The sequence below is a fragment of the Aegilops tauschii genome, chromosome 6 (assembly GCF_002575655.3).
Source record: "Aegilops tauschii subsp. strangulata cultivar AL8/78 chromosome 6, Aet v6.0, whole genome shotgun sequence".
NCBI classification, from domain to species: domain Eukaryota; kingdom Viridiplantae; phylum Streptophyta; class Magnoliopsida; order Poales; family Poaceae; genus Aegilops; species Aegilops tauschii.
The window spans coordinates 480510369-480528458 of NC_053040.3; the positions used below are offsets into that span (position 1 = coordinate 480510369).

The window sequence follows — 18090 nt, forward strand, 5'->3', positions numbered from 1 at the left end:
CGAACATTTTTTTCATACACGTTGTACATTTTTTTTATACATCTAGAACATTATTTTTATGCATGTTTAACATTTTTTAATACATTATTAACAATTTTCTTAAATTCGTGTCATTGAAGTCTACTTTTTTTCATATGCATTGTACATTTTTCTTAAACATTAGCAACATATTTTTATAAATGTTTTTCATTTTTAAATAAATTATTATTTTTATGCACATTTAACATTTTTTAAATACGTTATTAACATTGTTTCCAATTTATGTTATTGATGCCTACTTTTCTTTCATATACATTGTACATTTTTCGTATACATTAATATTTTCATTTGGAATAAATTATTATTTTTATGCACGTTTAACATTTTTAAATACGTTATTAACATTGTTTCAAATTTATGTTATTGATCTACTTTTATTTCATATACATTGTACGGTATACATTAGCAACATATTTTCATAAATGTTTTCCATTTAAAAAAATATTATTTTTATGCACGCTAAACATTATTTAAATATGTTATTAAAATAACTTTTTAATTTATGTTCTTGATGTCTACTTTTCTTTCTACATTGTATATTTTTCGTATACATTAGCAACATATTTTTATAAAATGTTTCTGATTTTTAGTTACATTAGTAATATTATTTAAATATTTTTTTGATGACTACTTTTTCCAATACACATTGTATGTTTTCCTTATGAATCAGGAACATTTTCTATACATATTTAATATTTATTAAATACATGATTAACATTGTTTGTAAAACTATGCTCGATGACTATTTGTTCTCATTTTTTATACATGTATAACATTTTTGTAATAGATTAATATTTTTTAATGCATGGTCAACATTTTTCTAAATTTATGTTTTGATGTTCAATTTGTTTAATACATGTTCTACATTTTCCATATACACCTGCAATATATTTTTTCACACATTTAATATATATTTAAATACATTATTAACATTTTTTGCAAATACATGCTTGGATGACTACTTTTTTCATAGACATTGTGCATTATTCCTATGCACCAGGAATATTTTTTATGCATGTTTAACATTTTTCAAATACATGATTCACATTTGCAAAAACCGGTTGGCGTTCAATTCGCTGCAGCAGTTTGCTAGCGCGAGCCAGGTCGATCGGGCATGTTGTACGGTTGTGCCATAACTGCGACCAAACAGTAGCACCCCACCAGCAGGCACTGTAGCACGAAATTTGAATAGAAATAGCTGCAAATGCAAATGGTTGTACTCCACTCCAGCAGGACATAACTCGCGCGTCCAAATTCAGACTTGATTGAGAAGCTTGAAACTGCATTTCTGCAGTCAACTGCACTAGGGAATACCACACCTTCATCAATACATGGATTTTCCCAGTCATACATCTTTACAGGTCTGTCCTCTTCTGCATCTTCAAAAACTCCCATCTCAACATCCTCTTGCTTCTCATCATCATCTGCATCTGAAAATTCTGCAGGAATGTACTCTTTATCTGCTGCATCTCCTTCATCATTATTGTGCTGGACATATCCAGGATATAGAACCTCATCCTCCAAACCAGGTGCATCAGGCAATGCCTCCTCCACAACAGGATCAAGTGGCTTCTTTTGGTTTTCTTGGCTTTCATTGACACTTGCAGTTGCATAAGCACTTGGTGTTCTAGGAGCACTTGGTGTTCTACTGCTAGCCCTAGTTCTGGATGCAGATGGCCTGGAACTAGATGTGTTCACACATCTCTGGCCTCTAGTTCTTTGTATAACTGTGATTTCCAAATTGCATGACATAGTTGTTGCATTACTTGCAAACATCAGACCTAACTCTGCATCACACTGCACAGGGACCCAACAAAGTTTGGAACTATCCCAATATCTGATCTCCACAGCATCAAACAATCCCCATGGATACTTGGCACAAATGGCAGCCCTAAAATTAGTATATGAACTAGTGTTGTCCACAACTAAAGGAAATGTGAATCCACAATCTTTTCCTTTTGTACCAGCAGAAACTAGAACAGTGGTCTCCATTCGAACTGAAAGAAAGAACGTTGTAGCTGGATCCATCCTATGGGGGAACAATATCCAGTGATAAAACGCACAAACTTTAGACTAAACCCTAAATCCAAGTAAATCTCCTATGAAAAAACTGAGCAAATCAGGTCCAATAATAACCCTGGGGGAATTTGCCGTGCAGATCCGCCCCCGCTTGTCGCCATTGGTGCAGATCCCCAATATTAAGGATAATGTGTGGGCCTTTACTGAAAGAAGATGGTTGATCCCCTTGCCGACTCATTCCATCCTCCCCCCGGTGGGTCGTCCTCTTATTCACTCTCGCGAGCAAAGAAGAAGAGAGACAGCATTCAAGCCAGTCCAGGTTGGTTGGTGAGCCTAGTGATAGGAGACTATCTAGCTTGGTTCGGAGAGCACTTGTTGGGTTTCAGATTCGTTTTTTGCTAAATGTTACGGCCTAAATGCTGAACTATTGACCCTACTTGTTCGGATGGGTGTTCACCCTCTCGCCGTTGGTGTAGATCCGCCACAGGAGCTTCCCTTGTCGCCGTTGGTGCCGCCGCCGCCTTCTCCGCGCTGCAATGGAGGTGTGTTGTTCCTACCACCGCAGCGGCCACCGCCGTCGCTTTCTCCACTCTCCCCCATCACCTTGCAATGGATCTGGCCGCCCGCCGCTCAGCGCCGCAATTTAGGGTTCGTCAGACGGAAAAACAGGGAGCAAGAGTGGGGAATGAGAGTGTGTGAGTGAGCACGGGGGCAAGCGGTGTCCAAAGTAACGCGTCGTTTGCGGTCAAACGGCGCTGACTGGACGGAGACGTGCCGGAAGGGCAAAAACGCAAGGGGAGCGGTCAAAGCTGGGCAAGACCGCGTGTTTTCCAAATTTAGGGGCAAATCAGTCGACGGTGACCCAACTAAGGGCACAGAAACAATTATCCCTTTTTTCTGTTTCTCTTTGGTTTTCTTCAGTTCTTTTTTGTTTTTCTTTCGATTGTTTTCCCTTTTCATTTTATTTTCTTTCTTTCTTGTTGTTAATCTGTTTTCTATGCTCCTTTTGTTTTTTTCTTGCATTTTCTTTTGTTTTCTTTGCTTCTTTCTCGGTATTTTAACACATGTCTACTATTTTTGCACACAATGGGCATTTTTCGTATGCATCAGGAACATTTTTCCATACATGTTGTACATTTTTTTATACATGTAGAACATTATTTTTATGCATGTTGCACATTTTTTTAATATGTTATTAACATTTTAAAATTCATATTATTTAAGTCTACTTTTCTTTCATAAACATTTTAAATTTTTCGTACACATTAGCAACATATTTTTATAAAACTTTTTCATTTTGAAACAGATTTTTTATGCATGTTTAACATTTTTAAATACGTTATTAACATTGTTTCAAATTTATGTTATTGATGTCTACTTTTCTTTCATATACATTGTACATTTTTCGTATACATTAGCAACATATTTATATAAATGTTTCTCATTTTTAGCTAGATTATTAATATTATTTAAATATATTTATTCGGTGACTAATTTTTTCACTACACATTATATGTTTTCCGTATGCATCAGGAACATTTTTCTATACATGCTTAATATTTATTAAATACATGATTAACATTCTTTGTAAAACTATATGCTTGATGACTACTTTTTCTCATTTTTTATACAAGTATAACATTTTTGAAATAGATTAACATTTTTTATGTGCGGTCAACATTTTTCTAAATTTATGTTTTATGTTCAATTTATTGAATACATGTTCTACATTTTCCATATACACCTGAAATATATTTTTATACGCATTTAACATATTTTTAAATACATTATTAACATTTTTCGCAAATACATGTTTTGATGACTACTTTTTTCATAGACATTGTGCATTATTCCTGTGCACCAGGAATATTTTTTATGCACGTTTAACATTTTTCAAATACATGATTCACATTTGCAAAAACCGGTTGGCGTTCAATTCGCTGCAGCAGTTTGCTAGCGCGAGTCAGGTCGATCGGGCATGTTGTACGGTTGTGCCATAACTGCGACCAAACAGTAGCACCCCACCAGCAGGCACTGTAGCACGAAATTTGAATAGAAATAGCTGCAAATGCAAATGGTTGTACTCCACTCCAGCAGGACATAACTCGCGCGTCCAAATTTAGGATGCCGCGTGATGTTTCTTCCTGTTTGGAGCTCGTACAATGCCGCAGACACGCAAGAGGATCACTGACTGACATGCTTGTATATGAAGGAAGGAAGGTAGGAAGGAAGGAAATATTGCGACCACTGAAGCTCCGTTTGGGAACAAAGCTCGCAGGAAGAGAAGCTCCGTTCGACTACTAAATTCCCCTGGAAATAAAGCCTGCGCACGGTGCGTGACCGTGCCTCCATGGATAAGTCCGGGCGCTGCATTTACGGCTGCATGCATGCACGGGGTCCTTGCAGGTGGGATTGATGGCCATGGCCCCGGGCAGGAAGCCGGTGGGGATGGGTGCGGCGGTGAGGATCCACACCGCAAGTGCCCGCCCACAGATCGTCGTCTGGCATCAATCCAACGCCGTGGCTCCGTCGTGGTTGGTTGGCGGCCTGGTGTCCGGCGTTCCCGTAACTGAAAAACCGAAAAAAGTTGGCGCGTCGGCGTGCTTTGCCTCACGTGGAAAGCCGGTGTGATCACATCCCTTCCGGCCCTGCGCATCCCCGAGCCGTCCTGGGCGTTGCTTGGTGAGGAGCGCGGCGGTGGTGATCAATGCCGGACCGTTGGCTTGGCGGCGGAACCGCAACATGCATGGGCGGCCGGAAAAGGTCGGCCTCGCGGCGCTGTCCGCCCGGCCAACCGGCGGTTGCGATGCCTTTTCCTCATCTCCGGCCGGTGCAAGCACGCGCTTGGCTTGTACTTGCGGGATTGTGCCTTGTGCTCCCAACGATCTTCTTTCCTTGCTTGCAACTTGGTCCGGGCCTCCGGGGCAGGTAGCCGCTGCTCTAGCTAAGCTAGGTCTTGTTCCAGCGCGCGCATTGATGGCATTGCTCGGCGCAACGCATCGACCGATCTGCCACTATCCACGAGAGGCGAGGCAGGGCCGGGCCAGCTTTTGGAGTCGTAATGCATGGTCATATACACTCCATATATTGGCATGCATGCAATCATTCAAGTTTGAAGGGCATTGGTTGCGTCTGTCTGTCCGTGTGCTTGTCTGTCGACCCGTACGTTCATGCCGATCTGTAGGTAGCTGGTGACCGATCTGGGGTGTACGTACCTTGTCGATCGACCATCCAGTTGCTAGCAAATTATTGGGCGCTCGAGCTAATCGCAGAGACCATATTAACGCCGGTTGACTAGCTCATCTCATCTGTATGTAGGCCGGTAGTTTGTAGCCAGCTAGCCAAGGACGGACGGAGGATCGACCAAGAGGGAGAGGGCCAATAATAGCCAGCAACCTCATCACGAACACGACATGCGTAACTTCCATGTGAAGTCAAGCCCGCGTGCTTGGCTCGTTTCGTTTCGTTTGGTGTGGTGTGGTGTACGTGTCCCGTACGTTGCGCTCGTTTGACTTGGGCGTCAGATCATGATAAATGCACGCGACGCGACAAATGCCACCATGCATGAAAAAGACACGCTCGTTCATGCATTGATGCATGGGACCAAGCCAAGGAGAGGACATCCCGTGCACCCATTGGCATATGCACCCATTTTTCAAAAAAACCATTTTAAGCACGTTCTAAAATACCGCATGGGACATGTGGTTAGCAAAAAAAAAGCACGTTCTAAAATGTCAAAAAAAATCACACATACATGTTCGCGAATGTGAGTACGTGGCATAGAGTTTTGTGAAAAAAAGAAATTTGTTCTGTCACCGTAAAAAGAACAAATTTCTGTGCTTCTAAATAGTGTTCCACGACACAATTTTTTTGTTTTTTTACACAAGCCATAAAAAAAGTTATTTTTCCGTGAAACTTTATAGACGCACATGGAACATGAAGGCATACTTGTGCAATTTTTTTCAGGTATTCTTGGCATTTAGAAATGTATTTTCCAAAATGGGTTAATCCTTGCACTCCCCCAAGCCAAGCCAACAAACTAGGGGAGAGTACTGGTGCAAGTACTCCCTCCGTTCGAATTACTTGTCGCAGGTATGGATGTATCTAGATGTATTTTAGTTCTAGATGCATCCATTTCTGCGACGAGTAATTTGGAACGGAGGAAGTACTACACAGGAGTACTCCCATAATAGTACTAGTCCCAGGGATCGGAGGAGGCGAGCAGAGGTGGTTGCAAGCAACGAAGCCGCGTGAGACTGTACTCGCACTCTGCATTGCATTGACGTATGGAACCTAGCCAGGCCAAGCCAACAAACCAATGGAGAGTAGCAGGGAAGAGATGGGCAGAGGTTGCAAGCACCGAAACCGCGTCAAGTTTTACTCCTCCTCCGGTCCTCCCCTGCCTGCGTACTTAACCGTGTGGTGTGTGCAGCGCAGCGAAGGCAGATGGATGGATGCCGGCACGGGATTGGGTCGTGCGGCGTCCAGACGCGGGCATTGATGCCGATATTCTTTTCCACGGTACACTCATGGCAGGTTGATGGGAGGATATCTGGTACTACGGGAGCACCTAAGATCAGGTGCTCCAGGAGCTTTTCAACCGTTAGATCTGAGATCCGAAGGCCGAGGAGAGAGCTCACGCTTTTATTCAAAGAACACCTCCAGAAATTTGGTATTGCAAATCGGGTCCAGCGCATTTGTAGATGACCGTTGGATTTCAGATCCAATGGCCGAGAAGCTCTTGGAGCACCTAAACTAGCACCTGATATTTTCCCCGGTTGATGGGCTCGGGCGGTGAGGCGGAGGAGCGGGATTGGGCGGTGTGGCTCCGGCATGCACTGGGGCAGAGGCAGAGGCAGGCAGGCGCGCATTGATGCGCAGCCTCGGTCGCAGCCGGGAGAGCCGAGCCGACCCGAGGTCAGCATGACTCTGCAATGCTGCTGCCGCTGCCGCTCAAGGTAATCTTCTGCTCCGTTGCAGGTGGAATTGAAGGCGGCACCAATGATCGGTCGGTTGTAGAGTAATCGGTTGTAGAGTAAGGCTGGCCATAATGGGGGTAACATAAGTAGTATCATGTAGTTGAAACTCGCAAACATTCTTATGTGGCAGGCAATTAAAGAAGAGAGAGATGGTTATAGTAACATAGGTAGATACCGTAACATAATAAATGTGGTGCTACTATGTGTCATGCATGGCAATAAATGAGACCACCTATCATACTAATCTATGATACTCCCTCCGTTCGAAAATACTTGTCATCAAAATAGACGAAAAGGGGTGTATCTAGAACTAAAATACATCTAGATACATCCCCTTTTATTCACTTTGATGACAAGTATTTTCGGACGAAGGGAGTACTATGCACTATAGAGGTAGTAACATAGACATGTTACTAGTCTAAGTTACTTCCCACTATGACCAGCCTAAGAATTTGTGCCCAGCAAGAAGGTTTTGGTCTACTTTTATGCATATACGTACAGGGAGAGGGACAGCGAGAAAACACGAGGGACTATTGCGGTGCTACTACTACTCCTACTGAGGACCATTTCCATGAACTAATAGTAAGCCTTGTGTGGAACAAGGGGGTGCGAAAATCTGTACATTTTCTACCCGAATAGCAAAACTTGCACTAGTAGCAGCAGTGCTGATGGCACAGGATTGGATGGATGGCTGGTGTGGATATGTGACCCTGGCAGGCACTGGAGCGGCCTCGCAGAGAAATTGGACTGTCACTTTTCATTCTCTTTTTTTTTAGAATTAACTCTTTCGTTCATGTCAACTTCCTTTTAGTACCCGCCATTCTTTCTAAACAGGACCTCATCATGCTGCCTGCGGGTTTTTTTATTGAGCAACTTTTTTTGAGCAACTGCTGGCCTGTGGGTTGTATCTATCTACCTCAGCAGCTTTGTACGGCCCAGGCCTGCAGGCCAAGGCCCAGACAGAGCCAACTTGAACAAACAGCAAAACTTGGAGACAGTTTCTCAAAAAAAAAACTTGGAGACAGGAACCTGAAGGCACATGAGCAGCCTATAATATTCAGGGACTGCCATGACATACCCCTCAAAAAAAGGTACTGGCATGACATGCAGGCTAAATGGGGAAGTATTTCAACTTCAAGGGCTTATTTGGGTTGGAAATCATGACAATACCCACGATTTCTGTACAAACTGTTCCACACAAACTTATTTCTACCATCAAATACACCGTATCACCCTTTCAGGTCAAATGCCAAGCGCAGAGCTAACGAACTGAAACAAGCATCTACGTGTACACAGTTCCCTTCGCCACACCGGTATAATTTTGGTCCAAAACATTGCAGGGATCTTGCTTACAAGTTCGTCTTCGGCTTGGATGGCGGGCTCACGCGCCTGGTCAAGGTCCGCATCGTCACAAACTCCTCCGCGGCAGAAGGGTGGATCCCGACCTGCAAAGCCAGCCAACGTGGTACCATTGTTATAACCTGAAAAAACAATGAGACCCGAAACTCTGTCGTAATGTGGTGGCAATCTCTTTCAACTTACGGTGCTGTCGAAGGTCGCCTTGGTAGCTCCAGCCTTGAGCGCAACAGCAATGCCCTGCATTTTGTGTCGTTTACAAGCTCAGGTATAGAATACATCGAATGGATAACAGCAAAAAAAAATCATCTTAATAAAAAGAGCACGGGAATTCCACAAATGCTTATACCTGCATAATTTCAGCTGCATCTGGTCCACACATGGCTGCACCAAGTACCTTATCGGTCTCAGCATCAACCACCAGTTTCATGGTAGACTTCTCCACGCGTCTTTAAGATAAGAACAAATGCAAAATCAGAAACCTTCCCCACGAGAACAAGGAACTTAGTATCAAACAGAATGTTGATAGAGTGCAGTGGTGCACAAACCAGTGAAAACACTGAGATGCTTACTTGGATATGCTGTTCTTCATTGGGTTGAAACTTGATGTGTAAATAAGAAGATCATTCTTGGTTTCCGCCAAAGCCTCTTGTTCGCTCAGACCGACGACAGATAGTGGTGGGATGCTAATTTGACAAAAACATATTCTCACACTATAACACTGAGGGGATGATAGTGCAATAAAGTAGCACATTTCAGAAAACACAGAAGCTAGTGGTAGTCTAGCAGAGGTTTTCAGGGGTAAATGACAGCACGTTTCATTGACACAAAAGGAGCTATCCTGTCATTCTACTCTCTCACTGTAGTGACACGAACAAAGTTCGGAACCACATGTTTCTCAGAGAAAAGCTTGAAACTAATTGCTAAACCTAAGTATAAACTAAGTAATTTCAACTAAATTAAGGTAACTACTTACCAGAAAACAGCACAAGGTACATCTTTATAATCAGGCTTAACTATCTGGCCACCAAACACAGTTTTCTGCAACGAAAAAGATAGGGAAGAATAAATAGTGCTGATTTAAAAAACAAAGACTACAAGCAGAACGACCAGAACAAGTTACTGCGAAGGGATTACAAACAACAGTTATCACTTACAGCGAAGCAAGTAGCCTCCATCAGAGCAACAGGTGTTAGGTTAATCCGATTTGTTACATCACCCACGGCCCATATACTTGGAACTGATGTACGGGAGTATTCATCAACCTAAACAGACATGATGCCAAAATTAACAACTATATTATTCAGGATGCCAAAAGTATATACTATCCAGAAATTAATAGCAAATCCAGTGCATAATATGGACACAGACCCAATCAACCTAAACAGACGTGAAGTCAAAATTAACAAATCGTATTATTCAGAATGCCTGAAGCACACAATGCATAAATTAATAGCATAACTGAAGTGCAGAATACGGACACAGACCCAAGTTCACAGGTGGGTTTGTCAGGGTAGAGAGAGAAATATGAGAAGTAAATATCGTTTCAGATTGCCAAGAGTATACAATGCAGAAATTAATGGCAAGCCCAGTGCATAATATGGACACAGACCCGAGTTCACAAGTGGGTTTGTCAGGGCAGAAACAGAAATATGAGAAGTAAATTTCGAATAAAGAAAGAAGATAGACCTTGATGGCTCCTATTTGATCAACCTCAACACCAACAGCTTCCAAGTTCAGCCTATTGGAGTTCGGCGCACGACCTGCACAAGTTAAAAACCAGGCATAAGAATAATTCTGAACTTGCATATTCAATGCAAAATAAAATTTACGATAAATATTACTCCCTCCGTCCCATAATATAAGAACGTTTTTCAAACTGTTTTAGCTTGGAAAACGTTCTTCTATTATGGGACAGAGGGAGTACATTCTAAACAGAGCAAGGAAACCAGTAGTGTCTGATTCTTCCACATCCAACCACAACAGATTAATACGTGACAAACAAATAAGTGGATAGGTATCTTTTTAAAATATAAATCAGTACAAGTTTCAGAATACAGTATAATTTTTTGCTCTACAGACACAAGTAACCAGGAGGTGTCGGGTTGTCCCTTTATTGATTGCATGATGTGAACAATGCTTAAATGGAACAGATAAACTTAGTCTCAAAACAAACAAACAAAACATGGTAATTACCTGTAGCAAAAAGAACAACATCTGCAATGAGCTCATCCCCTTTATCTGTCACAACTTTAATGCCATCGGCCGTTTTACTCAACTGGTTAACATGAATGAAATTGGTCAAAACAAACTCCAGCCTGAACACGAGGAATGCAAACTGAACTTCATAAATTTAGCATAAATCACCTCAGTCAAATTGGTCCCCGGATGCAATCTGATTCCCCTTCCCTCAAGGTTACTTGCAACAACTGTTCTCATCTCATCATCAAAACCTCTGCAAGTGGCAGTGTAATGTTACATTCACCTTTCAGTCGGATACTAATTTTTAGAGAATTCCACAATGTGAAATACATAGAAATTTAAAATGCTAAATGCCAATGACAGAATTTCCTTTTTACGCGGACTTGTTGTCAAATTCTGATTAGGGTAAAGGGTCAGGCTCTACTAGAGTCTGCAACAACCTGGGCAACCACTGGCATGAAGAAGTCCAAACGTCACGCTGGAGGGGATTGGCGGGTAGAACATAGGCTTCGGATGATGAATAAGGGAGATAATAGATTGATAAGCTGTTCTCTTATTGCCACTGATTATGGGTACATATGTTGTCCCTTATATAGGATAGGAGGACTACTTGACCCTTAAGTAACAACTTAAATGATACCAATCCGATCTCTAACTCGAATCTTATCTCTTTCCTATTTAAACAATTATCTTTTATATTTAGGTATTGTCTAATGCAGTCGTGCACATAACAGGCTTCAAACTTTTTGAACAATGTCAGTCACTACTTTGGAAAAGCTAAAAATCACACCATCCGCTTTTCAGTATAATGCAAAACCACACAAATATATTGCTTGGGTGGAGTTTTACTTTCATTTGCAGAGTGGAACATCATGATGGTCAAGGAAACTAGGCAGAGCACCAGAAGAAAATAAGTGACGCTTCGGTAAGAAAAAATGGATACTAGCAACTTCAAGCACATGATAGTGTGACACGACATCTCCAACCGCACAAACTACATGAAAATGCTTCTGAATTGTGCAGTATATAATTTGGGTAAATGACCAGAAATTTTGTGCAGTCTCCGTGTTGACAGCACCTACATACCTTAGAGGAAGCTCTTTCCTATAAAATAGATCTACTTCAGCACCCAACCCTTTCCAGATTGAAGCAAATTCAACAGCAATATATCTGCAATGACGCGCCAGAGGAAAAAAGTTGGTTAGGAAGAATTGGTAATAAAAATAATAACAGTATGTCAGAATGTATCACATAAATCTAGAAACATACCCGCCACCAAGAATCACGGCGCGTTTCGGTAGCTCCTCCAAACTTAAAGCCTCATCTGAAGTAATAGCCAGCTCCTGTAATTGAATATCCCCATTGGTGTAGGTCAGAATGATCAAGAGGAATACAGAAAACAGTGAAATGTAATACTTTGCTTCCTTAATAACCCAAAGGCAGGTGAAAGATGACTAACTAAGTGTGTTCCAAACTGAAAGAGTTATTCATGTGAAGCACTAAGGCAATAGAATCACAATGAGTAAATCACATTCACATGGGAGAAAACTAAAACATTCTGAAAGCAGACACGGGCAGAGGAACACCCAAGGAGCTAAGGAAACATGTTAGCACTAACATCACCCAGTAATACAAGTAACATAAAAATTTCTCAAGGGGAACTTCCCAAACCTTTCCAGGAATGTTGACCAGAGTTGCCCGGCTACCAGTTGCAATCAATATGTGCTTGGTCGTGTGCCTTTGCTTTGAACCGTCTGGTTGGGTGACTTCGACAGTATGAGCATCAACTATACTTCCTGCCCCTTCAATCATGGTCACACCAGAACCACCAAGGATTCTCTTGTACACTCCATTTAATCTCACAATCTCTTGAGTCTGCAGGACAAAGAATCATGATCATGGGTCACAGGCACCTATACTAGTGCCTAGTATGAACAATGAATGTGCTAAGCCAAGGTGTATGTGCCTGACCTTGTTTTCCAGCAACTTTTTCCAGTTGTAGTTGATGTCCCCGTTGATCTCCCACCCGAATTGCTTGGCGTCCTGCACTCGTAACACACGGGTTATGAAAATGAGCACACCAGAACACTGCTCCCAATGCAGATTACAAGCTGTAGAATAAAAGAAGTATAGGATTTACAATAGTTGGGTACAGCTTAAGGGTGGAGGTTGTGCAGCAAGCAACAGTCTGACAGTTTGGTCAACCGGGAAGGAATAATGTTTATTTTTTAACATAATACTCCTACTTGACAGGACAACAACAGCTAGCTTGCATAAGGCCACTTACATCGAATTCCCCCCGGAAAGATGCCCCGTAGACGAGTATCTTCTTCGGGACGCAGCCACGTATCACGCACCTAAAATGCAGCGAGCACGCGTAGATAGATTCAGAAGGTAATTCCAGCAACATAAGTGCAGAGAAGGGAAGTAATCGGGATTGTGCTTACGTTCCGCCGTGGCCTCCCAGCCACTCGGAGCTGATGGGGTGGAACGGGAGCTCGCAGATCGCAACCTGCACGAAAATCACCTCAGAATTTCAACCAACCGAATCTCCGCTCAATAGTTCCAATTTCCTGACAAACCGCAGGACGTTGGGGGGTGGGGAGGGGAAACAAGCAGGCGGAGGGGGGCGCAGACCTTGGCCCCGAAGCCGGCGGCGGTGCGGGAGCCGCGGACGCCGCCGCTGCCGGCGCCGATGACGAAGAGGTCGTAGTCGTAGCTCCCGCCGTCGTCGGCGACGACGGGCGCCTCCCCGTCCTTGAGCATCTTCCGCGCCATGGCCTGCACAAAACCCTAGGTCGACGGCCGGGGTAGATTGATCCCGGAGCAGAGGAGAGCAGGTGGGGGCGGCTACGCTGGCTGCTACGGGATTAGAGGATGGACGGATTGGAAACTTGTCCCCTCCGGCTTAAATTCGTTTCCTGATGGGAGACGTGGAGCCGACCCACTTCGCGTCGCTCGCCACCGGTCCTCCACGGCTCCACGAGACTTTACAATTTTCAGAGCATCAGACACCACTTATATTAGCCAAACTAGCATCTCAACTTCTGAACCGAGTGCCTAATCGCGCGTGTTTACATCAGCAGTGACAAGTCTCAGGAGAGAGGCATCAGCAGTGACATAGCCATCCTCTTGGATCTCCTGTGGAGGTGACGTGTTCAGGCGGGCGGTCAAGTGAAGAACCACGACTGCATTTTGAAAAAACAACCATACATATTAAAAAAAACTCTTTTTTTTCTCGAATACGCACGAGCGTGCGTACTATCTATTAAAGGGGGGAAACAAGGGGGAAGAGCCCCTCCACGTTGGAGTTACAAATATGCAAACCCAACTCCACCGATACACGCGCAAATCTACCTACTCGCGTTAGCCCACACGAATAACGCACCCAGGAAGGGGGCTACGTCCCCTTTGATGAGGCCGGCCTGCTTCCACATCCTCCCTTCGGCTTCTATCCTACTGATTACAAGTTGCAGGGATGGCTGGACCCCATCGAATACAATCGCGTTCCGGTGTTTCCAAACCTCCCATAGAACCAGGATCACTAACGCTCTGGCATCCTTCCCGGCATGTCCTATGCCTGTCTTGCTGTGGCACCAATCCTGAAGCCTCTCGCCCCTCGCCGGCACCCAGTCAGCCTTGCCTAGGGCACCGCAAACCGTCGTCCAAACCTGCCACGTGAACACGCAATCCATGAGGAGATGGTTTATCGTTTCCTCTCCCTGATCGCAGTACGGGCACGCCTCCTGGTGATCAAGGCCCCTCCGGGCCAGGCGGTCTGAAGTCCAGCACCTGTTTCGTAGGGCTAGCCAAGCGAAGAAGCGACATTGTAGGGGGGCTTTGGACTTCCACGTGAAAGTTGCTGTTGGGGCCACCTCTCGGCCCCAGAACTTCGCTGCGTAAGCTGATTTGGTCGAGTGTCGGCCGTCTTGCTCCCAAGCCCAAGTGATAGTATCTTCCTGGCCCTCATGAAGAACTTCCCCGGAGACCGCATTCCAGAGAGTGAAGTAGTCCCGAAGCAAGTTTTGGTCAAGGTCAGGCCCTAAGTCTGTAGCCCATGCATTCTCTTCGAGTGCTTGATGTACTGTTCGCGTGGCGCGCACCTTGCGCCTGACTCGGCTATATAAGTTTGGCGCAAGCTCCTGAATCCGTTGTCCCTGCAGCCATCTGTCTTCCCAAAATAACGTGTTCCGCCCGTTTCCGATTTTCGACATGGAAGCGGCTCTATACAGTTGCCATGATTCCTTTGGTACCGAGATGTTGAATTCCGCCCATGGCCTGGTTGGGTCCGATCTTTGTAGCCATGGCCACCTCGACTGCATTGCCGTATTTAGCCAGCCAAGGTTCGGGATTCCGAGGCCTCCTGCCCACATAGGTGTGCAAATTGTCTCCCAAGCGACAGCACACTTTCCACCACTTGCTTCAGCCTTGGCGTACCATAGGAAGCCCCTACAGACTTTGTTCATCGCTGCGATCATTTTTTGTGGAATGTCCAGCGCAAGCATGGCGTGGAGCGGGATCGCGCACAGGACAGCTTTCACTGGGAGGAGGCGCCCACTTTTTGGCATGGTGGCTGCCTTCCATCTTGGCAAGGCCGCGGCCAGCTGGTCCACGAGTCCCGAAAGCTGAACTACAGATTGCTTGCGGATGGTGAGTGGCAATCCTAGGTACTTGCAAGGAAAGATACCAATCGGGCATCGAATTGTCGTAGTCACTCTCTCCCAGGTGGCTGGCGTGCAGCGGATTGGGAAAGCCGCGCTTTTTGTTGAGGTTGACATGCAGTCCAGAAGCATCACCAAAAATCTGAAGAAGTGCCGCACACGCCTGTAAGTCTTGGTCGAATGGCTTGAGAAAAATCATGACGTCGTCAGCGAACATCGAAAGGCGATGCTTCATCCCTCTTCTTGCTAGCGGGGCTAGAATTCCACGTGAGGTGGCCAGCTCAAAAATTCGTTGCAGCGGTTCCATGACTAGAATGAAGAGCATCAGAGAGGGGGGGGGGCGCCTTGCCTCAAACCCTTGTTGTTGAAGATTGGTCGTCCCAGGGCGCCATTCACCATAATCCTCGTGGATGATGTGGACAACAGTCCGCAAACCCACACGAGCCATCTAGGGCCAAAACCCATGGTCCGCAGCACTTCTAAGAGAAAGGGCCAATGAACCGAATCGAATGCTTTGGAGATATCAAGCTTTAGCATTACTGCTTCCTCTTTGAGTGCGTGAAGGCGACGGGCCGTGCATTGCACGAGCATGAAGTTATCATGGATTGATCTACCCTTCACGAATGCACTTCATAGGTTTACAAGGTTCACAAGGTTTTAAAACGCGGTAGACGCACCCATAAACATCCATAGAAGCTATGCTAGCTACTGTTCACATCAAAGAGTCCATCATAGTTGCCTCTAATGAGTCCGGCCATCTTCCATGCTCTTCCTTCCGCCTCAATTTGTCGTATCATCACAATTGCCGGTGGAGTAGCCCCATCAAAGACCACGGCATTTCTATGCTTCCACGGTGTCCACAAGTCAAGCGCTAACAAAGTTCTCACATCTTTGGCGTCCATGTTACGATGGCATGCATTGCACCATTCAACAATGGAGCTGCTAGTAGTGGGTATCCACACCGGATGACCAGGGGCGGTGATGACCGTTGTACAAACTGTCCTCACCAGGACGAAGGAGGGGAGAATATGGTTGATGGTCTCCTGATGCTGATCACAAAGTGGACACTATGCTTGGTGTGGTAGGCCACGGCTCACCAAGCGATCCAATGTTCAGCATCTATTCCTTGCCACAAGCCATGAAAAGAACCTGCATTGAAGGGGCACTATGAATTTCCATGAGGTTTCCGCATATGGAGCAAGGACCACCCACTCAGGACCGCTCTTGCAAAGCTGACATAAACCGCAGTTGAACCACCCTCTTCTCTCCAAACAGGTAGCCTTCCAAATTGTATTCTTGAGGACGGGCCAAGCGAAGTATTTGCACTTGGGAGGTGCCCAATTGCCCCCAAACTGCCAGCACCATGACGGTGTCGGTCGTCCCATGGAAATGAGCCTCGTAGGTGTTCACTAACGGTCAGTTTCCAAACAATGTCGTCGGCGATGTCATCACGAAGCTACACTTGTTCCAGACTTGCCCAAAGGGCATGAAATTGGTTGATTGAGAGGCAGCGAGCCATGTCAATCTTCCCGAGCACGCCAGCAAAGTCATGCAAAGCGTCCCGCGCGATGAGGCTCGTGCCAGTGGAGATGTCAGAAATCAGGGGCACATCATCGCTAGCCTTAGCCTTGTCTGCAAGAAGCCACGACGAGTTCCAAAACTTGGTGATCCGGCCATCGCCCAACATAGCGGCGTAGAAGAGGTCCATTCCACCTTGTTGCAAGGCGTCCATAATAGAACCTAGGCCCGATCAAGCTCCCTCCATTCGGACCATGGCCAAGGCAATCGGAGCGCCCGCACGTCCAAAATCCACAAGCCTCCGTACTTCCCCGCCCTATAGACCAGCATCAAGCTCACCTTGCATTGACCATCGGAAATCTTGTCAGATCCCGCACAAAGAAAGACACGCTCAAACTTCTCCAAAACCATATATTTCAATTGGCATGATTTGTTGTTTTTTATCGTCATCTTGAATCACGTTAATGACTAAAGGAAGGAGGTTGGCCAGTTGAGGAAACATATAATCAATTATTATTTTTGCGGAAGAAAACATATAATCAAGTTTTTTCGAGAAAATTGTCTATCTATTCATCTTCAATCATGGCAGTACAACGAACCCTCAAAATAGTAAAAACTACATCCAATTTCTATTATTTCTGGTATTCGTTGTACTGCCATGATTGAAGATGAATAGATCGGTAATTTTCTCACAAAATAAAAATAAAAACTACATCCAGATCCGTAGACCACCTAGCGATGACTATAAACACTGAAGCGAGCCGAAAGGCGCCCGTCGTCACGGCTCCTCCCTCGCCGGAGCCGGACAAAACTTGTTGTAGTAGACAATTGAGAAGTCATCGTCCTAAGGCCCCATAGCACCAGCGCAGTAGAACATCAACCGTCACCGATTAAGAGTCGGGTAAATCGGAAGGATCCAACATAAAGACACATGAACGTATACAAAGTACGAACAGATCCGAGAAAATCCAACAAAGACAGATCCGCCAGAGACACACCTCCACACGCCCATCGATGATGCTAGATACACCACTCAGACGGGGACTAGACGGGGAGAACATTATTCCGTCTTTAGGGAGTCGCCGCCGTCTTATCTTCTCGAGCAGGACACAAATCCTAACAAAACTTGAAGGAACATCTGAAAACAGAGCCCTCCCGCCGGCAAGGGCCGGGATCCACCGCGCCGCCTGACGCTAAGGCCACCGGAGACGAGGCGGATTGGCAGAAGACAGAGGAACCCGAGGCTTTTCTCAAGGGAAGGGAACGTGGCTGACTAAAATATAATCAAGTTGTTGTGCCATGTCTCAATCCACACC

At 44.9% G+C, this 18090-nt stretch overlaps 1 protein-coding gene across 1 annotated transcript; it reads right to left on the reverse strand.

The window, feature by feature from the left end:
* Positions 1 to 8149: 8149 nt before the first annotated feature.
* On the reverse strand, positions 8150 to 13685 carry LOC109774100 (glutathione reductase, cytosolic). Its single transcript, XM_020332818.4, has 16 exons — positions 13233 to 13685; positions 13043 to 13107; positions 12883 to 12952; positions 12567 to 12638; positions 12267 to 12470; positions 11865 to 11938; positions 11682 to 11765; positions 10761 to 10848; positions 10590 to 10671; positions 10083 to 10156; positions 9551 to 9658; positions 9370 to 9434; positions 8966 to 9079; positions 8743 to 8842; positions 8580 to 8633; positions 8150 to 8482 (listed from the first exon to the last, which is right to left on the reverse strand). The coding sequence occupies exons 1-16, from the start codon at positions 13371 to 13373 to the stop codon at positions 8387 to 8389; spliced, it is 1491 nt and encodes a 496-aa protein (XP_020188407.1). The 5' UTR covers positions 13374 to 13685; the 3' UTR covers positions 8150 to 8386.
* Between the last annotated feature and the right edge of the window lie 4405 nt (positions 13686 to 18090).